Source organism: Tachyglossus aculeatus, chromosome 16, assembly GCF_015852505.1.
Source record: "Tachyglossus aculeatus isolate mTacAcu1 chromosome 16, mTacAcu1.pri, whole genome shotgun sequence".
Taxonomy (NCBI): Eukaryota; Metazoa; Chordata; class Mammalia; order Monotremata; family Tachyglossidae; genus Tachyglossus; species Tachyglossus aculeatus.
The window spans coordinates 25,260,480-25,287,788 of NC_052081.1; the positions used below are offsets into that span (position 1 = coordinate 25,260,480).

General features: G+C 43.7%; 1 protein-coding gene across 1 annotated transcript in view; it reads left to right on the top strand.

Moving 5' to 3' along the window:
- The window catches only part of LOC119938607 (minichromosome maintenance complex binding protein), a 51,855-nt gene that overhangs the window by 15,756 nt on the left and 8,790 nt on the right, over positions 1-27,309 (top strand). The window contains exons 3-12 of the mRNA XM_038758495.1: positions 5,044-5,184; positions 5,504-5,545; positions 7,365-7,466; positions 9,810-9,939; positions 13,194-13,345; positions 15,166-15,266; positions 15,826-15,998; positions 17,553-17,676; positions 20,125-20,242; positions 22,226-22,391. Of these exons, the coding sequence (XP_038614423.1) occupies positions 5,044-5,184; positions 5,504-5,545; positions 7,365-7,466; positions 9,810-9,939; positions 13,194-13,345; positions 15,166-15,266; positions 15,826-15,998; positions 17,553-17,676; positions 20,125-20,242; positions 22,226-22,391 (1,249 nt within the window). The remainder of the gene's footprint in view (positions 1-5,043; positions 5,185-5,503; positions 5,546-7,364; positions 7,467-9,809; positions 9,940-13,193; positions 13,346-15,165; positions 15,267-15,825; positions 15,999-17,552; positions 17,677-20,124; positions 20,243-22,225; positions 22,392-27,309) is intronic.

A 27,309-nucleotide genomic window follows, 5' to 3' on the forward strand; every position in this document is an offset into this window, starting at 1 on the left:
GCTTTTTATATGTGTACTTATAAACTGATGATTAACTACACCCAGTTTGAGCACTTTCATGGTATGTTCTAAACGGTGTTCATCCAATCATACAGAATAGTCAATCGTGAATACTGTCAATATAACAATGACTAGTCCCTCTGTTAGAGAAGTGCATTAATACATGTGAGAACAATGGAGAGAGTACAATACTTGAAAAAGACACCAGAAGAAGCCCTCCCTGTTGAATCATCATCGAGATATTAAGCCAATTAGACTATGCTCTGGAGACCAGTTGAAGGCTTGTCTGCTTGTCTTCTCTCTTCATGAAATCAAGTTTCTCTTCATGTAATCCAGTTTTGAATATACTATACACACTGAAATGTGCAAAAAGAAGTGTAAATTAAGGCCTGCTGGTAGAGAGATATGAAAATACAAACCTTTTCTTGGTTTTGCCAGTTTAAACTACCCTGCTTGTGTTTCAAGGGGTACCTACATAGCCTCTTAGAAATCATGAAATAAAGTTTTGTTCATGACTTGATCCTGATCGTCTTTTCCAAAGGAGAGTGAAAGACCTTGTATATGTTAAATTGTTATATTGTACTCTCCCAAGCGCTTAGTACTGTAAGCACTCAGTAATTTCAGTTGACTATCAAAGTGCTCAAGAGGTACTGACCCTCTAGACTGTTAGCTCATTATGGGCAGGGAATGTGTCTGCTGATTCTATGGTTTACTCTCCCAAGAATTTAGTACAGTGCTCTGCACATCGTAAGCGCTCAATAAATGCCATTGATTGATTGGATACATATTATTATGGTATTTAAGTACTTAGTGTGTGTATCCATTGCGGCCTAGTGTGAACAAGTTCTCAAGGTTGTAGTTCATCACTAACGGTGTTTGCTGTATGGTCCCAGAACTCAATGGATTTTTTTGACCCCAATTTTCCATTAAGCCACCTTGACTACAGCAGCCAGATGTTTCAGCGAAAGTTCGTGACTGTGTGGGAGAGGGGAAGGGGAAGAAGCAGCAGGGACTCCATGCTGTCCAAAAATTCTAACCGTGAATCCGAGTGGAGTTTTCCAACTTCAGCAGTCTGGGAGCTCCTTTGCTCTCGTTTGTTGAAAAGAGTTGAGGAGGAGGCAAAGCAGAAGGGATCTTGGCAGGATTGGAGAGTATTAAGAGAACCCAGGAGTTTCCACAGCTCTGTCGGTAATTAAGGAGGTTTCTTAGAAATTCTCTCTACCTCAGTGCTTAGTCCAGTGCCCGGCACATAGTAGCGTGGCTCAGTGGAAACAGCCCGGGCTTTGGAGTCAGAGGTCATGGGTTCGAATCCTGGCTCTGCCACTTGTCAGCTGTGTGACTTTGGGCAAGTTACTTCTCTGAACCTCAGTTACCTCATCTGTAAAATGGGGATGAAGACTGTAAGCCCCCCGTGGGACAACCGGATCACCTTGTATACCCCCAGCGCTTAGAACAGTGCCTTGCACATAGTAAGCGCTTAATAAATGCCATTATTATTATTATCATTATTATTATAGTAAGCGCCTAATGAATACCATTAAAAATAGTAGTAGTAGTAGTTTGTAAGATTGTTGTGGACAGGGAACTTGCCTACCAGCTTTGTTGTATTGGACTCTTCCCTCCACCCCCTCCCCTCTACCCCGTCTCCATCCCCCCGCCTTACCTCCTTCCCCTCCCCACAACACCTGTATATATGTATATATGTTTGTATGTATTTATTACTCTTTTTATTTTATTTGTACATATTCTATTTATTTTATTTTGTTAATATGTTTTGTTTTGTTCTCTTTCTCCCCCTTCTAGACTGTGAGCCCACTGTTGGGTAGGGACCGTCTCTATATGTTGCCAACTTGGACTTCCCAAGCGCTTAGTACAGTGCTCTGAGCACAGTAAGCGCTCAATAAATACGATTGAATGAATAATACATGGTTAGGCAGAAGTAGACAATCGAAACGAGATAGGTAGCACGTCCTTTGGCGATCGACAGAGTTTGACAACAGTGGGACATGAAATAACAACTAGAAGATCTAAAATCTTCCCTAAGGCTGGGAGAAGGGGACCTTCTCCAGAAGTACCATCCAGCTACTTGAGCCGTTCGACCCTCATCTCCCTCCAGCCACACCTGAACAACAAGGTCACGGATCATAACCTGTATATATGTTTGTACATATTTATTACTCTATTTATTTTACTTGTACATATCTATTCTATTTATTTTATTATGTTAGTATGTTTGGTTTTGTTCTCCGTCTCCCCCTTTTTAGACTGTGAGCCCACTGTTGGGTCGGGACTGTCTCCATATGTTGCCAACTTGTACTTCCCAAGCGCTTAGTCCAGTGCTCTGCACACAGTAAGCGCTCAATAAATACGATTGATGATGATCATAATCATAAAGGCAGTGGCCGCACAGTTCCGCTTTGGCGGGAACTGAGGATGATAGAATCCCGGAGCGTAGTTTGGTGAATTGCATCCAGTGGGTGCTCCGATACTATTACTCCTAAATAGCGTACACAGATACAGAGTGGGCAGAAAAATGATTTAAAAATCTCAGTGAGGCCCCTTCTGCCCTCATCGACGATGAGAAAAGCTCCTTCCCCCCACTGGAACAAGAAGGTGGCCAAGAAACTAACCATCTCAACGTTTCAATGCTGAGGGATTTAAGATACTGAAAAGGCTTCAACGTCACTAACACCGGGGCCCAAATGCTCAGGGCATCCGAGGACTCCCAAGTGCTTACTTCAGATCTCTGCTCACAGTAAAGCAGTGAATAAATACAACCATCATCCTCATCGATGGTTTTGAACACTTACGGGGCGCGGAGCCCTGTACTAAGCTCTTAGGAGAGTTGGTACAATTGATGGATTGATTGACTCAAGTCCCGCTTCCCAATCTCATCTTCCATCATCCAGGTAGCATCACCGCTTGATAGCTCTACCTGCTTTTGTAGGATTTTTTTAACTGTTTAAAAGGTTGGAGATCATTCGAACTCCTGCTTGAAGGAAAATTTTCAGGTCTCTGTTCATTCGCGCCGCTCTGCTTTGGCAGCTTCATTTTCGTGTTCTTTGTTATTGCAATTCTAATAGTTCTTTTTTTGGTCCGTAACCTCACAGTATCTTCCACAGTTTCCTCGATGCGCAAAGGAGTGTGCTTAATAAAAGCTTGTCGATTATAGTGATCCATAATACTGATGAATGCTTTTAGACTGTGAGCCCACTGCTGGGTAGGGACTGTCTCTATATGTTGCCAACTTGTAATTCCCAAGCGCTTAGTACAGTGCTCTGCACACAGTAAGTGCTCAATAAATACGATTGATGATGATGATGAAAAATGGTATTTTTATGCAGTTCCGACTTCATTTTGGGTAAAGATTTCTTGGAGCTGTCGGCCTTCTGCAGGAGGCCAGAGTTACTCCATTCATTCATTGTCGTATTTATTGAGCGCTTAATGTGTGTGGAGCCCTGTACTGTTTGGGAGAGTACAATGCAACAATAAACAGTGACATTCCATGCTCATAATGAGTTCACAGTCTAGAGTAGGGGAGACGGACATCAATACAAATAAATAAAATTACAGATATTTATGTAAGTGATGTGGGGCTGGGAGGAGGGAAGACTAAATAGAGCAAGTCAAGGTGATGCAGAAGGGAGTGGGAGATGAGGAAAAGTGGGGCTTAGTCTGGGAAGGCCTCTTGGAGGAGATGGGCCTTCAATAAGGCTTTGAAGCGGGGGAGAGTGGTTGTCTGTCGGATGAGAGGAGGGAGGGGATTCCAGGCCAGAGGCAGGATGTGGGCTTGGGGTCGTTGGCAAGACAGGGGACATCGAGGCACAGTGAGAAGGTTAGCACCAGAAGAGTGCGGGCTGGGTCGTAGAAGGAGAAATAGCGAGGTGTGATAAGAGGGGTCAAAGTGATGGACTGCTTTAAAGCCAGTGGAAAGGAGTTTTTGTTTGATATGGAGGTGGATGGGCAACCACTGGGTTTTTTTTTTGAGGAGCGGGGTGATGCGTCCGGGACGTTTTTATAGAAAAACGATCCAGGCAGCCGATTGTAGTATGGACTGGATGGGAGTCACGGGACCTGGGTTCTAATCCCGGATCCTTCATTTGTCTGCTGGGTGACCTTGGGCAAGTCACTTAACTTCTGGGTCTGTTGCCTCATCTGTGTAGTGGGGCCAGCTAAGACTGTGAGCCCATTTGGTACGCGGACTGTGTGCGACCTGATTATCTTATACCTGCTCCAGTGCTTAATGCAGTCCCTGGCGCATAGTAAACATTTTATAGGAGGCCTTCCCAGACTGAGCCCCTTCCTTCCTCTCCATCCCCCCATCTTACCTCCTTCCCTTCCCCACAGCACCTGTATATATGTATATATGTTTGTACTTATTTATTTATTTATTTATTTGACCTGTACATATCTATTCTATTTATTTTATTTTGTTAGTATGTTTGGTTTTGTTCTCTGTCTCCCCCTTTTAGACTGTGAGCCCACTGTTGGGTAGGGACTGTCTCTCTATGTTGCCAACTTGGACTTCCCAAGCGCTCAGTACAGTGCTCTGCACACAGTAAGCGCTCAATAAATACGATTGACTGATTGATTATAAATACTTGTGAGAAGCAGCGTGGTCCTGGGAGTCAGAAGGACCTGGGTTCTAATCCTGGCTCTGCCATCTGCTTGCTCTGTGACTGGGGAAGTCAGCTAACTTCTCTGTGCCTCAGTTTCCTCAGCTGTAAAATGGGGTGACATGTTCTCCCCCGTACTTAGACTGGGAGCCCCATTTGGGACAGGGGCTGTGGCTGACATAATTAACTTGTACATACCACAGCGCTTACAGGAGTTTTTGACAAACAGTAAGCACTTAACAATAGAATCAGAAGATACTGTTTCTGCTACCGGCCTCACCACGTCCGTACAATTGAGTGGAAAAGTACTGTGCTACTTCCAAACCGAATTTTTAACCTAAATGTTCATTTGCTTTACGGTTTTCTCACTGCACTAAAGGCACTAATGAGTAATGTTTTTAATCGGAACAGTTCTTTTTTCTTGAAGGTCCCGTCGCTGAATGATGTCCCCCTTCATTATCTGAAGCCCAACAGTTTAGTGAAATTCCGTTGTATGGTCCAGGATATGTTCGACCCTGAATTTTACATGGGAGTCTATGAGACAGTTGACCAAATTACAAAAGCGAGGGTAAGTACACCACTTCTCGAACTTGGCTCTAGGATTATTAAGCCTCATATTATCTTATTCATCTGATCTGACGCCGAAGCATCTTTAAAGGTGACGCAGTTGTTAAAAGTTGTACCTGTGGGAAGCCACTTCCCACAGTATATGTTAAATAGTAACATATTTAACATATGTTAAAGTATATGTTAAATAGTATATGTATATGTTAAATAGTAACACCGAGCCCCATTTTCCCCTTGGATAATAAGCCGTTTGAGCTCTGGTACGGTGTCTCCTACTATTTGGATAAACCGTATCCAACCAGCTTGTCTTTGTGTTACAGGTTCTGCATTTTGGAAAATACAGAGATGTAGCAGAATGTGGGGTACGTTTTTTTGAGCTTAATCAATGCAATTTTTAGTTAGGCTGTAAGGTAGTTGCGTCTGCAGTGGTTACGCACGTCACACACGGGCTGCGCTCCAAAAAAGCCACAAACCCGTGGTAAATAGAACAAAGAGGTGTTCGTTTCTTGCAGATGTAACGGCTTTTAAGATGGGGCTTCCAACGGAATGGGAACAGTGGTCCGAAATTATGGAAGCCAGCAGGAGCTCTTTCCCATTGAATATACTCAATAAAACTGGCAGCCTGGCCTCTAGCTCTGAGGTGTAGGGGCTGCTACCATTACTGGTGTTTCCTTTGAAGTTCAGTCTTGAAGAGGGGGCACTTATAGATCAGGCCCATCGCCTATAGCAATAGGGGATCTCTTTCAGTTCAGACTGAGAGTTGAGGTCGGAGGGCTGCTGCTTCGCTGCTACCACGTCCTCTATCATCATCATCAATCGTATTTATTGAGCGCTTACCATGTGCAGAGCACTTTACTAAGCGCTTGGGAAGTACAAATTGGCAACATATAGAGACAGTCCCTACCCAACAGTGGGCTCATAGTCTAAAAGTCTGTCAGACACCCTCACAACAGGCACAGTCTGACGTAGAGGAGCCGCGTAGCCTAGTGGATAGCGCTTGGGCCTGGGCGTCGGAGGGACCTGGGTTCTAATCCCGGCTACGCCACTCGTCCGCCATCCGTCCTTGGGTAGGTCTCTTCACTTCTCTGTGCCTCAGTTACCTCCTCTGTAAAATGTGAGCCCCATCTGGGGCAGGGACAGTGTCCAGTAGGCTTGGCCCGTATCTGCCCCAGTGCTCATGTTGCCAACTTGTACTTCCCAAGCGCTTAGTACAGTGCTCTGCACACAGTAAGCGCTCAATAAATACGATTGATGATGATGCTCAGTAAAGTGCCCAGCACATAGTAAGTGCCTAAATACAGGAAAAAAATGGCGGAAACGTTCAGCTTTTTTAGAATTTTGTCTTGGATTCAGTTGCTTTAATTCTGATATTTGAAGGGTCAGTGTGTAATTAGTTCTAAGAAAGGGCATAAATTCTATTTTATTGAAAGAAAAAACATCGTCTTGTCTAAAGCCACCCTTTCAGTCAACTCTCATTTTTGTTGTTTATTAAACAACAAGAGAAGCTTGTTTATTAAACAAGAGAAGCAGCGTGGCTCAGTGGAAAGAGCCCGGGCTTTGGAGTCCGAGGTCATGGGTTCAAATCCCGGCTCCGCCAACTGTCAGCTGGGTGACTGGGCAAGTCACCTAACTTCTCTGGGCCTCAGCTACCTCATCTGGAAAATGGGGATTAAGACTGTGAGCCCCCCGTGGGGCAACCTGATCACCTTGTAACCTCCCCAGCGCTTAGAACAGTGCTTTGCACATAGTAAGTGCTTAATAAATGCCATTATTATTATTATTATTATTATTATTAAACATATAGTACAGTGTTTGTGTATTGTGGGATGCTCAAGTTTAGCATCTCTCTGTATTTTAATGCTGTAAACTTAACCCAGATCTAATGCCTAATCAATCAATCGTATTTATTGAGCGCTTACTGTGTGCAGAGCACTGTACTAAGCGCTTGGGAAGTACAAGTTGGCAACATATAGAGACAGTCCCTACCCAACTAGTCTAAAAGACTAGTCTAAAAGACTAATGTCTTTCCAGTTGAAAGTTTAAGACTAAGGATTTTTTTATTCAGTAATTTGTCTCGTGTCTAAATATGTTAGGTAGTTTAATATACGTCTGAATGAAAGGTAGTGATTAAAAAATAAGTTTCTAGCCTTGAATGCTGTTTTATGCTGTTTGTATTTTTAGCCTCAACAAGAAATTGACTTCAACTCTGCCAAAACGGCCACTTCAGAAAGACAGACCTTTTATTGTGTTCCAGTGCCTGGAGAATCCTCATGGGTAAAAGAAATATCCTTTGTCCCAATCTGTACTCTTTTACGCACAGCATGACATATTGATATATTCTGCAGAAAAATGTTTTAAATTGCTTGCCCGGATCCTAAGAAAGCTAGAGTTTTTCAGTTCATTGAGTTCCCCTATCATGAATTCGCTTGGTAGTTATCAAAGCTTAGCCAAATTGAATTAAAATATCATTTGGTCTTGATTTTATTCTAATGTGATCTTAGCAAATGATGTGTGGCTGCAAATTAAACTGCTCCTTGGAGGCCTCAAAGGTAGTTCTTAGCCTAAATTCTAGTGTCACGTCCTGTCACGTTGAGAAGCAGCGTGGCTCAGTGGAAAGAGCCCGAGCTTGGGGGTCAGAGGTCCTGAGTTCTAATCCCGGCTCCGCCACTTGTCGGCTGTGTGACTTCGGGCAAGTCACTTCGCTTCTCTGGGCCTCAGTTCCCTCATCTGTAAAATGGGGATGAAGACTCTGAGCCCCACGTGGGACAACCTGATCACCTTGTATCCCCCCCAGCGCTTAGAACAAGTGCTTTGCAAAGAGTAAGCGCTTAACAAATACCACAATTCTTCTTATCAGGTGATTCCAAAAACGTACCAGTTGGGAATTAGTTGTAGACACAAAAAAATGACTTCTAAGCTTGCCATATAGAAGCGTATTTTGTAAACTTTCATTTTCAGTGCTTAGAACAGTGTTTTGCACATAGTAAGCGCTTAACAAATGCCATCGTTATTATTATTATTTTCAATTCACTTTTGAAAATCCATCTCTAAACTCTCGTATGCATGTGTATGCACTTGATTCTCCTACAGTGCAGGGTTGATGTTTCTGATGAACTCCGTGTTAAGAGTTCCTTTACCAGCGTTGTGTGAATCCCTATTACTCGTCTCCTTGTTATCGTATTTAGTCAGCACTTGCAGTGTGCCAAGCGCATCAGTTTTCCCGTCTGTAAAATGGGAATTCACGTTCTTCCTCGTAATATGGTATTTGTTAAGCGCTTGCTGTGTGTTCTAAGCCGTGGGGAAGGCTGTCAGCCCCACAAGGGGCAGGGACTATGCAACTTGATCATTTTGTCTGTATCCCAGCGTTTAGTTCAATGCTCCGCACTTAGTAAGTCCTCACCAAATAGTAGTATTATGGTGATGTCCTCTGGTAGATACAGGATTATGAGGTCAGGCACAATGTACAGTGCTCTGCACACAGTAAGTGCTCAATAAATACGATTGAATGAATGAATACGTACCGATTTATTACTCTGTTTTACTTGTACATATTTACTAATCGATTTATTTTGTTAAGGATGTGCATCTAGCTTTACTTCTATTTATTCTGATGACACCTGTCCACATGTTTTGTGTTGTCTGTCTCCCCCTTCGAGACCGTGAGTCCATTTTTGGGTAGGGACCGTCTCTCTATGTTGCCAACTTGTACTTCCCAAGCGCTTAGTACAGTGCTCTGCATACAGTAAGTGCTCGATAAATACGATTGAATGAATGAATATGTTTGTATAGATTTATTACTCTATTTTACTTGTACATGTTTGCTATTCAATTTATTTTGTTAATGATGTGCATCTAGCTTTACTTCTATTTATTCTGATGACTTGCCACCTGTCCACATGTTTTGTTTTGCTGTCTGTCTCCTCCTTCTAGACTGTGAGCCCGCTGTTGGGTAGGGACCGGCTCTATATGTTGCCAACTTGGACTTCCCAAGCGCTTAGTACAGTGCTCTGCACACGGTAAGCGCTCAGTAAATACGATTGAATGAATGTATGTCCCACACAGGACTCACCGTTTTTTCAATCCCCATTTTCAAATAAGGAAAATAATGCCCAGATAAGTGACTTGCCCTAGGCCCCTCAGTAAGCTAGTGGCAGAGCTTGGGCTAAAAGTTGGGGGTCTCCTGACTGTCAGACCCCTGCTCCTTCCACTAAGCACAATCTTTTCTTCTGTCTCCACGTTCGTGTTCAACCCGGGTAGAAGTGCACTGTTGGAAGACGGTTTACTAATTCCCTAACGGGTGTTCTAGCCGATATAGAAAAATCCGTTGTACTTCTTTGCCAGTTGGAGGGAGCAGAATTTTTTTTATTATTTTTATTTTTTTTATTATTATTTTTTTATTATTCCTACATGGTTCCATGTATGAGTGCATGAAAATTCTGACTGGGCGTTTTGTGACTGACTTAATTCTGGCCCCTCTCAATTTTTCCCTCTTGTTTTGGGGAGGGGTGGTGGGTACTGACGTATTTAAGCAAATTGCCAAGCTATCATCCCCGGACCATTATATAAGTAAACTGATTTGAATCGTTGTCAGATCTGCATGGTGTTGTCCTTAATGCCCCCCTGTACGCATACGTTAGCGCCAACCAGGCACGCGTTAGTCCCTCTACTTCCTACACTCCGAGTCGCCATAAGAGGAGTTATGAAGATGATGAAGATATGGAGCTACATCCATCTAAACAAAAAGATCAACATACAGGTAGAAAACACGGTGGTTTGGGAGTCAATATGGTGTTTAGTTCTGGTATTTAGCATTTATTATACGGCAAGGACTGTTCTAAATGCAGGGGTAGATATGAACAATAATAATAATAATAATTGTGGTGTTTGTTAAGCGCTTACTATGTTCCGGGCGCTCTTCTAAGCGCCGGGGGAGATGCAAGGTATTCAAGTGGGACACACGTTCTTAATCCTCATTTCACAGCTGAAGTAACTGGGGCCCAGAGAAGTGAAGTGACTTACCCAAGGTCACACAGCAGACAAGTGGCAGAGCTGGGATTAGAACCCAGATCCTTCCGATTCCCAGGGCCTTGCTCTCTCTCCACTAGAAAATGCCGATCAGACTATCCCACATAGGGCTCACAGACTGAAGTAGGGAATTTGCACGACCGTCATCATCATCGGTGGTATATTTTGAGCGCGTACCGCGCAGAGCACTGAACTAAGTGCTTGGAGGCAACTATCTTTTTCAAAATTAGTTAGCTACTCTTCCCTAACAAGGGAAATGGTTTTTCAGAGCTTATTCAGTTCCCATTAGTTAGAGGGAGTATATAGAGGGGTAGAGATTTCCTGTTTTCCAGTTAACGGTATTTAAAATGATCTGGAATAGTCCTTGTCCCGTAGGAGGCTCACAGTCGGAGAGAGAGGGAGAGCTCATCTGTTAAATGGGAATGGGAGCTGAAGCACTGAGAGGTTAAATTAAATTATCCAAGGTTACCCAGCAGACCTAGAAAAGATTAGAACTCAAGTCACCTGAATCCTGATCCCAGGCACGGTGCCCTTTCTTGTGCCAGTCAAAGTTTAAGCACAGAAGAATTGAAAATAATAATAATGATGGCATTTGTTAAGCGCTTACTATGTGCAAAGCACTGTTCTAAGCGCTGGGGGGGATACAAGGTGATCAAGTTGTCCCACGTGGGGCTCACAGTCTTAATCCCCATTTAACAGACGAGGTAACTGAGGCTCAGAGGAGTTAAGTGACTTGCCCAAGGTCGCACAGCAGACATGTGGCAGAGTCGGGATTCGAACCCACGACCTCTGACTTCAAAGCCCGTGCTCTTTCCACCGAGCCACGCTGCTTCTCGTTAGCCACGCTTCTTTTCACCGCTAAATACCACTGATTTACCTCCAAAAGATTTTACTTTTGATGCATTTTGTCCTTGGGACTGGCGTCGAATTTTGGAAAATTTAACCATGATCAGTGATGTGAAAGTTGAACTTGGTATTCCTGCCGAAAAGATACTTCTCAGGTGTGGGGAAGGAATGAAAAGTTGGTGTAGGTTAGGGTTAGTACAGTGCTCGGCACACAGTAAGCGCTCAGTAAATACGATTGATGATGATGAGGGCACAGTGGTGGCTTTTCTGGGAGGTATTGCCCCTCAGTCAATATCAGTGATATTTATTTAGTGTTTACTATGTGTAAAGCGCTGTACTAAGTGCATGGGAGAGTACAATACACTCCACGGGCCTTCCCCTTCCTTCATCTTGTCCTTTCCCAACTCCTGACCCCGGTCTGTTCGACCTGTAAGAAGGTAGTGTTACCACTCAATCAATCAATCGTATTTATTGAGCACTTACTGTGAGCAGAGCACTGTACTAAGCGCTTGGGAAGCACTTGCCCACCCCCGACAATGTTCAGTAGGTATTGGTCTATGGGTTCTTATTTTCCAACAGAAGTTTGTCGGGCTAAAACATTTGCAATAGAGTTCTTCCGGACGCAGCAGTGTTCTGGGAAAGTTATTGGCAAGGAATCACAAAAAATCTCTCCGGGCCTATTGGATTTGTAGATGGAAGAAGTCACGGTTATTTCCTGTCTAGGGTTACACAAGCTTTAAATACAATTTTTTCCTGGATATGAATGTGAAATTTAGAGATCATGGCTATTTGTAGAGCCCTATAGTTTCCAGATCAATAATTCTTTACCGTTGTTGAGTAGCTTTCCCGAATATTTCCCAAACATTTCACGAGCCCCTGGCTACCTGGATCTGGTAGCCTCCATGCCACGTAGTAGAGTCAAACCAAACCAACGGAGAAGGTTACTGTGGAAAGTTTTTTGTAGTTTTTTTTTACCAGCGTGCAAGGGAGTGACACATACACACGCTCACTCACACCCACTCCACCGAGGGTCCAGAAATAATCTGCTAATCAAGGGAGCACATTTTGTTGATCCCGCAGCAGAAGGTTGAGAGACATTCCTGGCGACACAAACGCTGCAAAACTCCTCCACATGCCAATGCTGCTTCCTTCCTAGAACGCGTCGCCCTGTGTGCTTCCTTCTTCGCAAAGCGACCGCCTTTTAAGCGCTTAGTACGGTGCTCTGCACACGGTAAGCGCTCAATAAATACGATCGATTGATTTTTATCCGCCCTAGGTGTCACAGCTGTGGCTCTGGGTGACAGTCGTTGCTTGGTCCAGGCCCGTTACTGGGTAGGGCGGGGAGAGAAGACCCCTTTTAGACTGTGAGCCCACTGTTGGGTAGGGACTGTCTCTATATGTTGCCAATTTGTACTTCCCAAGCGCTTAGTACAGTGCTCTGCACTTAGTAAGCGCTCAATAAATACGATTGATGATGATGATGTCCCTCACGGGCCAGCAACGACCCACCCTGAAGTAGAGCATCCCGGTTTCCTCGCGAGTTTCTTTGTTGTGGTTCGTGAGATCCCAGACAGTCCCTAGTAAAGCAACTTGTTGCGGGTTCGCCGCAAACATCCATTGCAGTTTGAGACGCTGTATTAATAGGCCTCACTGCAGAGGCTTTTTGGCCAGAAAACCATGTTTGGGGCCTATTGGCTAAAAAATAGAATGAGCAACACACTTTTAAATATGTCCAGTATTCTCAACAGCCTCCGCATATCCACCTGCCAGAAGACTAACAGAGAATATTATCTTAACACGTAATTCTGAAAGCTGAGCAAAATTAAGCAGGTCCCAGCTCTGCCACTGGTCCGCTGTGTAACCTTGGGCAAATCATTTCACTTCTGTGCCTCAGTTACCTCATCCACAAAATGGGGATTAAGACTGTGAGCCCCGTGTGGGACAGGGACTGTGTCTAACATGATTAGTTTGTATCTACCCCAGCACTTAGTACAGTGCCTGGCACGTAGTAAGCACTTAACAGATATTATTTAAAAAGTCTATTCCCTTATTAACGGAAATTGGGAAGACTCACCTACTATTTTTTCTGTTTTTTTCTCCTGGAGGACCTAGAAAGTGCTAAAATAATTCTTGTTTCAGGGAATGGTGGCGATCTTCATGGGTGTGGAGAGCCAAAACGTTTAGAAACTGAAGCTTCGGCTGGGCAACAGTTGTGTTCCCCAAACTGCTCCCCTTCCCTCGATCTCAACTTTCCTCTGCCGGGAGAGAAAGGTCCCGCGTGTCTCGTTAAGGTAATGAGCTTGATTGATGGAGAGCCTGGCCTTATTTCAGTTTAACTTGGATATTGGGTGACGCTTCTAAGCAACGGGGATTTAGATAAGCCAGTCCGCTGCTGAGACTTGGAGGTTGCAAGGACTCCTGAGTCCTGTTCCCATTCATTCATTCAGTCGTATTTATTGAGCGCTTACTGTGTGAAGAGCACTGTACTAAGCGCTTGGGAAGTACAAGTTGGCCACATATAGAGATGGTCCCTACCCAACGGTGGGCTCACAGTCTGGAAGGTTTGAGAGTTCTTCTGGATCCAATCTAGGATTGGAAATGGAACATACGAGTAGTGGTGTTCCCACCCCCCTGCCGCTGCTGTCAGCTCCAACTGGATCTCTGGTTCGGGTTATCCCATCCCTGGGATAGGGTTGCCTCATAGCCAGGGGAATTTTGTATCTTGTTTTAATAATAATAATAATAATAATGGCATTTATTAAATGCTTACTATGTGCAAAGCACTGTTCTAAGCACCGGGGAGGTTACAAGGTGATCAGATTGTCCCATGGGGGTCTTAATCCCCATTTTACAGTTGAGGTAACTGAGGCACAGAGAAGTGAAGTGACTTGCCCAAAGTCACACAGCTGACAGTTGGCGGAGCCGGGATTTGAACCCATGACTTCAGAGTCCAAAGCCCGGGCTCTTTCCACCCAAGGGCTGGCCCCACGCTTGTCCCTTTACACGCTCTTCCCCAAGGTAGAGCTGGGATGGCATCAAAGTAAAATGATATTTTATTGATATGTCTGGATCCTGTACTGAAAAATACCAAGCTGTTGTTTGAGAGGGAGGTGACGATCTGGAACATTTGCTGATATTCCCTGCGGTTAGCCGGGAATACCAGCCGACTCCCAAATCTTGTACACTTAAACGTATTGCCATCCTATTCGTGGCCTGTTTATAGACTGTACACTGAGCTACTTCAGGGCAGGGATCACGTCTTCTGATTGTATTGTACTTTCCCCAGTACTTAGTACAGTCCTGCGTACCCTGTAAGCACCCAATAAATACCCTCGATCGATATATTAACAAGATAAATGAGATTTAACGGACTGATACGGAAAAGTGAAGAAGGGCTAGGACGACATTCCACTTTGTATGCAGTCCAGACTCCTTCAGGGAGTTTTCTTGGGCGAAGCCACCCTCTTTACCAGAGCACAATTAAAATTCTGCATCTCGCTCTAAAATTCAAAAGGAAAAAAGAAGAAAACCCTCCTTACCTCGTAAGATCCTAGAAGCAAGTGTTCTTTGACGTGCAGCACTGTATATTGCCTAGCACCAATAGTGTTCATCTGATGTTTCATTGATCATTGAACTCCAGGCTGGCAGCTGATTATCATTAATTCAGAGCTATGGATGTACTTCTCAAATATTTTCATGTCATGCTGTGTTCACCCCCGCTATTAAGTGCTGAGGCAAACTTCAGGAATGCCGTTCCATCTTCACGCAGCCGACTAAAATCACTGCACTGGAAAAATATGTGGTCCAGTGACTTATTTCAGTTAATTTCCCAGCCGACTAAAATCACTGTACCGGAAAAATGTGTGATCCAGTTACCTATTTCACTTAATTTCCCTATCATTGCATAGACAAATGTGGAAAAAGTTTAAAGTTGTTAATAAGTAATCCTGTTGCTAGAGTCTTTCCTATATGGATTGGATTGTGTTGGTCATTAAGTGGTGTCTATGTCCAGTTTTGGCGGCGTTGTTTTTCTTTCCCTTCCAACTGAATTTTTTTGTAAGAGTCTCGTTCAACCTATGAAGCTGTGCCTTTCCTTGTCTCTCTGTTTCAGGTTTATGAAAGTTGGGATAGTTTCAAAGTCAATGATGTTTTGGAGATATACGGCATTTTGTCTGTGGATCCTGTGTTAAGCGTATTGAACAATGAAGAGCGGTGAGGAACTGTTTACTCTCTTTCAAAGCTTGCTTCAGAGAAGAACCATAAGCCTTCTTTTGCCACTGTTTGATATTAAACCTTTGTATTTCTAAAAGAGCTTAAGGAAATAATTGGCAACAACTCAATTTTGGTGTTTCCAGCGAATGAAGATAATTAATAGATGTTCTGACAGATTTAAAGTAGTGCATTGCATAATACAGGTGTTGACGTAACCACGTTATCCTAAAGAAAAAAATGACCCCGGGTGTGTTTTCACAAAGTCTTTAGCATTTGCTAAAATGGAAGGCATAAGTTATTTAAAACTTGAGTTTTAAATAACATAAAGCCTTGTAGAAAATTCTACATGAATTAAAAAATTCAGAGGAAATACTTTCGAAGTTAGGTGAAGTACTTTTGTGTGACGTGCTGTTACTTGTACGTGCATAAAAAAACCCATCTGAGGATGGAGAGTAAATAAGAGTATCAGTCTTGGCATGGATTCTGTGCTCATTTGCAAAAATATAACAATTTCCATGTGGTGTCACTGAAGTCAGCACTTAATTATAATCTGTTTTAGCGACGCCTCATCATTTCTGGATCCTATGGAATGTATGGACACTGCAGAGGAACAAAGGGTACATAGCCCTCCTGCCTCGCTAGTTCCACGAATTCATGTGATTTCAGCTCAGAAATTGCAGCACATCAATCCATTATTACCATCCTGCCTTAAAGAAGAGGAGAGCAAAAGCTGTAAGTGTAATAATCATTAGTATTTATTAAGCCCCTAACCGCGGTCAGAATACTGCTGAAGGCTTGGGGGAGCTCACTAGAGATACGAGATTCTGCACCGGGGAGACTAAGCTGATTAACAGGGAGGAGGAAAATGAGAATGGAAAGATTCATAAAGGGATTATTACATCCTTGACAGATAATCGATTAATCCACTTCTGGTTCAAGGAATTCATTGCCTCCGGAAGCAACGCCGTGGATTAATTTTGGCTAAACGGTCTCAGAGAAACCAGAGATGGTTGTATTGTGAAGAAAGGCATTTGCAACATGTGTTTGGTTTCTTAAAAAGGGGATGTTGGGTGGAAAAGCCGGATGTTTAGTGCCAGATCTAGAGTCCCGCCCGAGTCCCCCACCGCACGGATGAGAAGCATCAAAGAAACAGCCTTCAGATGACTCACGAAAGCATCCTCTGTGCATCCCAAACACAGCATCAAGTTCTGCATGCTGTGGGGTTGTGAGGGGGAATGGATAAAGGGAGCAAGTCAGGGCGACGCAGAAGGGAATGGGAGAAGAAGAGCTAGGGCAGAGTAAAGCCCCCCTACACACATCCTTCCCACCCTACTAACATATGAACAGTGCTGTGCTGTGCAGGTTACTTGCTGCCCAAACCTGAAATGGCCATGTGTCAGGGAAAGATGAAGCTCCCGAAGTATAGATGGTGTCATTCTGTAGTCCAGCTACTTCAGTGGCTGAAATTCCTGCCGGAGAGAGAGAACACCAGATTCCCCCCACCCTAGGGTAGTTTAGCAATAATGATAATAATAATAATGGCATTTATTAAGCGCTTACTATGTGCAAAGCGCCGGGGAGGTTACAAGGTGATCAGGTTGTCCCACGGGGGGGCTCCCTGTCTTAATCCCCATTTGCCAGATGAGGTCACTGAGGCCCAGAGAAGTGGCGACTTGCCCAAAGTCACTCAGCTGACAGTTGGCGGCGCCAGGATTTGAACCCATGGCCTCTGACTCCAAAGCCCGGGCTCTTGCCACTGAGCCACGCTGCTTCTCTACACACACACACGCATTAAGCGTCTTTTAGACTGTGAGCCCAATGTTGGGTAGGGACTGTCTCTGTATGTTGCCAATTTGTACTTCCCAAGCGCTTAGTACAGTGCTCTGCACATAGTAAGCGCTCAATAAATATGATTGATTGATTGATTAAGCGTGTGTGCAGTCCCACACCCCCAGACGTACCGTCTCTCCCTTCGTGGTGTGAAAATAAAACTGATGGGGAGCTCCCATTTCTGTTTTGCCGCTGTATATGAGTGAATGGTGAGAAGAAATAGAACGCAAGTTTCGCTTTAAATCGGCATAAATAGATCATTTATGGCGCCCTTTCCCCTCTGTGACTAGTAAGTAGGATATAGAAAACAGTCTGGAAAAATACAGGGCCCCCCAAAAGAGGGTCCTTTTCATGTGGAGCAGCTGTCAAGTGAAATCTCTCGTTATATGTAGCGCTCGTGATCTCAGGATGCTAAGATTCTCTTGCTCTCTTTTTTTAATTGTTGCCTCCTCTCAGTTGTTTCAGGTTTTATGTCAGAACTGTCACCGGTTCGAGCGGAACTACTTGGCTTTCTCACTCAGGCTCTTTTGGGAGATAGCTTAGCCGCTGAGTATCTTATACTGCATCTTATCTCCACTGTGTAAGTACTTGTGCTTCAGTTGAGCATTTTGCAGGGCGGGAGAGTGGGGCGTTTTTAGAGAAGCCAAAAGGAAGCAACCAACACCTGAAAATTTTCAATTATTTTGGTTACGAAATAATTTTTCTGCCAATTTTTTTACTCCCGAACAGTTTGAATTCCTTCTACCTTTCTCGTAGATCCTACGTCCCGCTTCGTTAGTCGCATCCTATGTTAATAACTATAACTGTAGTATTATTTGAAGCGCTCTGTGCCCAAGCACTGTACTAGATACAAGTTAATCAGTCCGTGTCCCGCACGGGGCTCACAGAAAGAGACGGAGAGTAGGTATTAAATCCATATTTTTCGGATGAGGAAGCTGATGCGCAGAAAAGGGAAGTAATTTGCCTGAGGTCAGCCGCGTGGCTCAGTGGAAAGAGTCAGAGGTCGTGGGTTCAAATCCCAGCTCTGCCGATGGTCAGCTGTGTGACTTTGGGCAAGTCACTTAACTTCTCTGGGCCCCATTTACCTCATCTGTAAAATGGGGAATAAGACTGTGAGCCCCACGTGGGACAATCTGATCCCCTTGTATCCTCCCCAGCGCTTAGAACAGTGCTTTGCCCGTAGTAAGCGCTTAATAAATACTATTATTATTATTATTAAGATCACCCAGGAGCAAAGTGGCAGAGCTGGGCTTAGAACCAAGGTCCCCTGATGCCCAGGCTCTTTCCACTGGGCCACGCAACTTCTCGTTAATAATAAGTAGCATTTATTGAGCATTTACGGTGTGTTAGAGCACTTTCCTGCGTGCTTGGAGGTGTAGAATAGATTAGAAACCACGATCCCCGCTCTCAGGGAGCGAACAGGGCAGTTGGGGAGACAGAGGCACCGTGGCGTAGTGGAAACAACATAGGCCTGAGAGTCTGACGACCTGGATTCCAATCTGCTGTGTGACCTTGAGCAAGACACTACACTTCTCTGTGCCCCAATTGCCTTATCTGTAAAATGGCAAGTAAGTCTATATGAGCCCTGGGTAGGACATGGACTGTAGCCAATCTAATAAGCTTATAATCAATCAATCAATCAATTGTATTGAGCGCTTACTGTGTGCAGAGCACTGTACTAAGCGCTTGGGAAGTACAAGCTGGCAACATGTCATCATCAATCGTATTTATTGAGCGCTTACTATGTGCAGAGCACTGTACCAAGCGCTTGGGAAGTACAAACTGGCAACATATAGAGACGGTCCCTACCCAACAGTGGGCTCACAGTCTAGAAGGGGGAGGCAGAGAAAAAAACCAAACGTACTAACAAAATCAAATAAATAGATTAGATATTTACAAGTAAAATAAATTAATAAATAGAGTAATAAATATGTACAAACATATATACATATAAGCAGGTGATATACATATAAACAGGTGATATACATATATACAGATGATATACATATATGTACCGTAGAGCTTAGTACAGTGCCAGGCATATAGTAAGCACTTAACAAGTACCATTAAAATAACAACAACAAAAAACAAAAGCAACAACAAACCCCAACAAAAAAAACCCAAATTAGAGTTAGGGGTAATAGTAGAGTGTATAAGATGGGTACGTAGAGCATTGGGGGATGGCAGTCAGTCATTTATTATGTGCCAAATACTGTATTAAGCACTTGGAAGAGTACAATATAATATAACAGAGTTGGGAGGCATGTTCCCTGCCCACAAGCTGTGTCGAATTAGATTAGCTTGTAATTATCCCAGGGCCTAGCACAGTGCCTGCCACATAGTTATCAATGTACAATGTATATGTACATTGTATATCATATATACATATATGTATTGTATATGTACATATACATTGTACATTGATAACTATGTGGCAGGCTCTGTGCTAGGCCCTGGGATAATTACAAGCTAATCTAATGTGTATATGTATATTATGTATATACACATATCAATATACATATATCAATATACATAAGTGCTTGTATCGATCCCAGTGCTTGGCTTGGCGCATAGTAAGCACCTAACAAATAAATACCATAATTATTATAGGAGGGGGCAAGCAGGGGTTAGGAGGAGGGAGAGCACTATGAAGAACTGCATTGTCCCTGTTTGAGGACAAAACAGGAGGACAAAATCCTCCCAGGATTTTGCTTCCTTTTTTATTAAGATTCCCAGGCAACAGAGAGTTTAGCACATTAGAGCTATCCACCTGGCGACACGGCACATCGGCCATTTAGAGAGTTCCCCAATCCTCCCTCTCTTGGAATCCATCTCACTCTCTTACATGTGTTTGGTTCATCTTATTTATAATGGCTCCACTCAGATTGGCGACGATGATTATTCCAAATCATCTACCCGTAAACCGTTAATACCCACCGAATTTGAAGCATGACTTTCCTGCATTAGGTTAATTCTTGGTTTTCGAGATACTTGTGGCGACCCATTTTTTCGTGTTTGTGTTTCTCAGTTACGCAAGAAGAGATGTCCTCGCCTTAGGAAAATTCACACTTAACCTCAGCGGCTGCCCAAGAAACAGTATCTTCACAGAGCATTTATATCGTATTATTCAGCAACTCGTTCCAGCAGTAAGTGTTTAAAATTTATTTTGCAAATGTGGCACGTGACCGTAAGTGAAGATTTAATCGGTAGAGGTGTTGGATTTGAAATTCCAAATGAATCTGCCAAGATTAATATCTTAAAAATACTCATCCATAACCGACTTACTACTTTTTTAACTCATGTGTTATCAAAATCACTCTAACTTCTTTCCAAGTTTTATATGTGTTGGTGAAGTTTACATTTGTCTCCAAAATATTTCCAGCTTTGTTAAAAAAAAAAATCCTCTTGTCATTCACATTTGACAAAAAGGCTTATGTTGTCCAGTTTTCCCAGTTTTGACTCTTCTGGTGGGAAAACATGAAGGATAGGTAGCATTTTAGGATTGTCTTCGGACCTAATATTAGTAAAAACAAATCGGGGTCATTTTTGCCAATTATCTCCTTAATTCCAATCAATCAGTCAGTAGTATTTGTTGAGCGCTTACTATGTGCAGAGCACTGTACTAAATGCTTGGGAAAGAAAACAACAGAATTAGCAGGCATTCCCTGCCCGTAACAAGCTAACAGCCTGGAGGATCAGTACCTCTTGAGCACTTTGATAATCATTTGTAATTCCAGATATTCCAGTGAAAATGGTGGTAAAATCTCGTAATAAAATGTGATGATTTAGTAAGAAAATGTGATTATATGATTGATTGATTTAGTAAGAAAATGGTATTCTTTATTTTGGAGTAACTGTTAAAAACTGTAGGTTCTAGATCCGCTTGCAGTGACAATATTCCTGTTAGTCGCTCTGGAACAATATTTTGCAAGTGATAGTGTATAGTTCCATTAAAGTTTCTCCATCTGCAAAATGCCTAAAGTGTTTGCATTAAATTTCCAATCGCAAAGGCACCCCTAGCCAAAAAAATGTATTATCTGTCATTTCATGTCTTTTCACTTTCCCGTGACTCAGTGCTGTCATTTTTCTTCAGTTCGTGTGATGATTCTAGGTCACTATTTCGATCTTTTTATTAAACACTTTACTGTGGGACAGTCACAGTTTACAGAAATACAGTATCTCTGTCCTCGAAGTCCTTGTTTTAAAAGGAAGAAGGCACTCTCTATTCCCTTCCCCCGAGCGTTTTTCCCTCTTTTGGGAATTGCCTAAGGTTAGGAGGGAGGAGACAAAAGACCAGACAAGGTGGTATCATTGAGGGCATTTAGCACCTTAACGTACATGGATTTATGAAGAGGTGGTAAAACCTCTGTCAGATAACAGGGATTTCTATAACATGGTGTCATTTCCATGAGGAAAGTCATGTTTTGGATTCAGTGGGTATTAATGGGTTAGTGGGTAGATGATTTGAAATAATAATAATTGTGGTATTTAAGCGCTTACTGCTTGCCAGGCACTGAACTAAACGCTGGGGAAGGTACAAGCAAATGGGGTGGAAGTCTTCCCATGACTAATTTTTTTGATCCAAATTCCTGTATTATCGTTTCGTCCACCATAAGCAAAATCCTTCGCCCCTTTGTCCCTCATTGTCATATTACTGAATTAAGTATTATAAGATGCCCCCAGATGAGCCCGTTGTTGGGTAGGGATTGTCTCTGTTGCCGAATTGTATTTTCCAAGCGCACACAGTAAGCGCTCAATAAATACGATTGAAGGAGTGAATGAAAAACACAAAGCACAGTAAGGCTGAGAAGAGAGGGTGGGAAGTTTAGCAGCATCTCACCACGCGCGCAAGTGCGTAGTTTCAGTCAACTCTTCCTTCTTACTTCCGATCTGTTTGCGCTGATCGTGTTCACGTGCTACCAAAACAGGCCTACGTGATCGGAAGAACATTCCCCTGTGCCTTCAATGTAGTATTTCCAAACCGTGTAATGGAAACACTTGGTATATAGCCGAATTGGGCGTACTAGGAAAGGACGGACTCTCGGGGGTTTGTCGTGGTGCACTCTTTAGAGCTGTTTAGAAGAACTACGATTTTGAGGGCCTTTCTCATTCGGTTTTCTTTTCGGCAGTCCTTTAATCTCCAGATGACCATTGGGAATATGAACCACTTGAAATTCATTCCTCACAAAGACTACACAGCCAATCGCCTAGTCAGCGGGGTCCTGCAGCTCCCGGACAACACTTCCCTCGTGGTAGATGAGACTCTTCTGGAGCAAGGACAGCTAGACACTGCAGGTCGGTTTTCTGTTACATACGGCAATTTTCTGCGGTGGATTGGCGAATGAAATTAGCTTATTGACTTCTCGGGAAGGTTCCAGGACGTTAGTCTTTATACGGTGCCAGATCCGAAGTAATGAAGCATTGTCTTTACTAGGTGCAGATGCAGGAATTGTCCCCAGCCAGGGAATTTAAAGTGCGTTCGGATGAGCAAACCCAATATAAAGAGGATTAGGTGTGGGATTGTTAACTTTATACCTACCCCGAGGGTGAGTCCCACTCTTTAAGTGATATCGCCACACGTGTGCCGGCATCATCATCATCATCAATCGTATTTATTGAGCGCTTACTATGTGCAGAGCACTGCCCGAGTGAATTGGAAGTGTGGAGCGACATTGTGTCATCACACATCAGTCAATCAGTGGTATTTATTGCTCGCTTACTGTGTGCAGAGCACTATATTAAGCGCTTGGGAGAGGGCAATCAGCATGTTTTATGCCCCACAAGGATCTTACAGTCTAGAGGCCTGTGAGTTTATGCCCACAGATAGATACCTATCTATCTGTTATCTATATATAGATATATAGATATCTATATATCTGATATCTATATATAGATATCTATAGATATCTATCTATCTAGATAGATAGATACCTATCTATACCCCGTAGATAGATACCCCAGTGGGGGAAGCTATTTTATTAGTAGCTATAAGTCTGTCTTGTGGCTGGTTTTCCGGCAAGCGTGATGTTGGCAGTCTCATTGGAGATACCAATACTTCACTGTTTTAGGAAAAAAAATTATACGTCTTAAAAACCTAGGGTGCTAGCCTGGATCTTCTTTGAACGGGATGAACGACTTGGCATCGCTCCTGTCTGCAGTACGAATGCGTTCCCCAGAATTATCTGATTTCTGCTGCCAAGTCAGGGCCGGACTGATGCTCTAAGAACGATATTTCCTCTTCGTGATCTCAACAGTAGGCAAGATGGAGAGGCTTAGGAAAATAAGTTAGAATAGAGAAGCAGCGTGGCTCAGTGGAAACTAGCCCGGGCTTTGGAGTCAGAGGTCATGGGTTCAAATCCCGGCTCCGCCACTTGTCAGCTGAGTGACTTCGGGCGAGTCACTTAACTTCTCTGTGCCTCATCTGTAAAATGGGGATGAAGACTGTGAGCCTCACGTGCGACAACCTCATTACCTTGTATACCCCCAGCGCTTAGAACAGTGCTTTGCACATAGTAAGCGCTGAATAAATGCCATCATTATTATTATTATTATTATAAGTTCTCAGAGTTAGATGTTAACACGTTCACTGCCGTTTGTTTCTTTGCGTGGTGTCCTCGAGTGGGAGCTAAATAACCTACTGGTTCTCTGGAGAAGTCATAGATCTATTCCTCTTTTTCCCCACTTGAGTAGCATCTTGGACATCTTTCTGGTTGAGCGACAATTTGTAGAGAACTAAAGAAATACCATACCGAAAATCAGCGTGAAATGGGAGTCATCTTTTAGAAAGCAAAAAGCTCCCCGAAGAGCGGTGAGTGGGAAGACCTGAAAAAAGTGGCAGAAAATTAGGTGGGCCTAAAATGGATTTGAAGAACTGTAGAGCCAGTTGATCATCGTGTTGTGAAAGGAGTATTCAGTTGAAAAGGACTAAGGACTCTATGATTTCTATTCCTCTCTCTTTACAGAGGAAATATTGGAAAGATTCCTGCTACCTCCAATTGAGTTTTCACAGCAGATGGGTCAGAGGAAGTAGGGTCAAATGCTGAGTTACACGGAAGAAGCTAGACCAAATGGATAAACTAAATATAGACAAATTTCTAAAATCAGATGGTCTCCACCCAAATGTTCTGCAGGGGTATTTCAGTTATATTCTCAGTGGGCGCATCAGAGAAGCAGCGTGGCTCAGTGGAAAGAGCCCGGGCTTGGGAATCAGAGGTCATGGGTTCAAATCCCAGCCCCGCCAATTGTCAGCTGTGTGACTTCGGGTAAGTCACTTCACTTCTCCGGGCCTCAGTTCCCTCATCTGGAAAATGGGGATTAAGACTGTGAGCCCCCCGTGGGCCAACCTGATCACCTTGTAACCTCCCCAGCGCTTAGAACAGTGCACATAGTAAGTGCTTAATAAATGCCATTATTATCATTATTATTATCTGTCACACAAAAGTGCTTTCCGTCTATAAGAACATTTCAGAAGTGATCTTGGGAACTACAGGAATGACATCTCACTTTCATATCTGGTAAGACTATAATTTAGGATCAGTGAGCATTTAAAAAAAACCTTACTGTTGGGGCAGCATCATTTCTGTATGGGGAAATCAGATTTCAGAAACCGCGAGTTCTTTAAAGGCTGTGTAGATGATCAAGGGGCTTCTGTCCATTTTCCACACACAGAACTTTGTTAGAAAAATTGGGTAGGTAATCAGTGGTATTTATTAATTGCTTATTTTGTACAGAGTACTGTACTAAGCACTTGGGGGTGTACAATACAACAGAGCTGGTAAAAATGTTCCCTATCTACCAAGAGCCTAGAGGACATAAATGTTTCAGAATACTGGGGGATTAAGTACATGGGAGAGGCAGTAATAATAATAATAATAATAATAATAATGGTGGTATTTGTCAAGCGCTTACTATGTGCGCTGTTCTAAGCACTCGGGGGACACAAGGTGATCAGGTTGTCCCACGTGGGGCTCACAGTCTTAATCCCCATTTTACAGATGAGGGAACTGAGGCCCAGAGAAGTGAAGTGGCTTGCCCAAGGTCACACAGCTGGCAAGTGGCGGAGCTGGGATTCGAACCCACAACCGCTGACTCCCAAGCCCGCGCGCCCGCGCTCTTTCCACTGAACCACTTCTAGACTGTGAGCCCACTGTTGGGTAGGGACTGTCTCTATATGTTGCCAACTTGGACTTCCCAAGCGCTTAGTACAGTGCTCTGCACACAGTAAGCGCTCAATAAATACGATTGATTGATTGATTCCCAGTGGGAGGGAAAACGGTGTGGGAGGTGGGCGCTTAGTCCAGTAAGGCTTCCTGAAGGGGATATGATTTCAGTAGGGCTTTATCATCATCATCATCATCAATCGTATTTATTGAGCGCTTACTATGTGCAGAGCACTGTACTAAACGCTTGGGAAGTACAAATTGGCAACATATAGAGACAGTCCCTACCCAACAGTGGGCTCACAGTCTAAAAGGGGGAGACAGAGAACAAAACCAAACATACTAACAAAATAAAATAAATAGAATAGATATGTACAAATAAAATAAATAAATAAATAGAGTAATAAATATGTACAAACATATATACATATATACAGGTGCTGTGGGGAAGGGAAGGAGGTAAGATGAGGGGGATGGAGAGGGGGACGAGGGGGAGAGGAAGGAAGGGGCTCAGTCTGGGAAGGCCTCCTGGAGGAGGTGAGCTCTCAGCAGGGCCTTGTTTATGTTCATTTAGTTGTCTTTATCCATTCAAATCATCATCAATCGTATTTATTGAGTGCTTACTGTGTGCAGAGCACTGTACTAAGCGCTTGGGAAGTACAAATTGGCAACATATAGAGACAGTCCCTACCCAACAGTGGGCTCACAGTCTAAAAGAGATCACAGTCTAAATTCAAATCATATTTATTGAGTGCTTACCGTGGGCAGAGCATTGTCCTACCCGCTTGGGAGAGTACAATAAAACGAGAAACAGATTCCATCCCACGACGAGCTTTCAGTCTCCAGTTTAAAGATGGGGAAGCGCTGGTCTGTCAGATAAAGCGCTTAGTACAGTGCTCTGCACATAGTAAGCGCTCAATAAATACGATTGATGATAAAGTATAATTCCAGGCTGGAGGGAGGCCGGCAGGGGCTCGGCGGTGGGGGACAGGAGAGCCAGGGACTGGGTGCGGGCCGGGAAAGAGGCGTGAGGGTAAATAAGGCGGGCGGAGAAAGCTGATTGCGTTGAATCATCATCATCAATCGTATTTATTGAGCGCTTACTATGTGCAGAGCACTGTACTAAGCGCTTGGGAAGTCCAAGTCGGCAACATATAGAGACAGTCCCTACCCAACAGTGGGCTCACAGTCTAAAAGGGGGAGACGGAGAACAAAACCAAACGTACCAACAAAATAAAATAAATAGAATAGATATGTACAAGTAAAATAAATAAATAGAGTCATAAATATGTACATACATATATACAGGTGCTGTGGGGAAGGGAAAGAGGTAAGATGGGGGGGATGGAGAGGGGGACGAGGGGGAGAGGTCCGATGGGGAGGAGTTTCTGCTTGCTGTGGAATTGGTGGGACATCAGAGGTGTCTGAGGAATGGGCAGATTTGTGCAGAACAGAAGATAAACCGGCCATCAGAGGGATGGGGACATAAGAGGCTGATAGAGCAATTGGGACGGGATCTGACAATAATAATAATAATAATGACATTTATTAAGCACTTACTATGTGCAAAGCACTGTTCTAAGCGCTGGGGGGATACAAGGTGATCAGGTTGTCCCGCGTGGGGCTCACAGTCATCATCCCCATTTTACTGATGAGGGAACTGAGGCTCCGAGAAGTGAAGTGACTTGCCCAAGATCACACAGCTGACATATGGTGGAGCCGGAATTCGAACCCACGACCTCTGACTCCAAAGCCCGGGCTCTTTCCGCTGAGCCACGCTGCTTCTCAAGTGCCTGAACCATGTGGTTTTAAGTTTGGATAATAATAATACTGGTATTAAGCGCTTATTACGTGCCAAGCCATGGTCTAAGCGCTGGCGGGGGGATCCAAAGTAATCAGCTTGTCCCACCCGGGGCTCACAGTCTCAGCCCCCATTTTCCGACGCGGTAACTGAGGCACAGGGAAGTGAAGTGACCTGCCCAAAGTCGCACAGCCGACAAGTGGCGGAGGCGGGATTAGAACCCATGACCTCTGACTCCCAAGCCCGGGCTCTT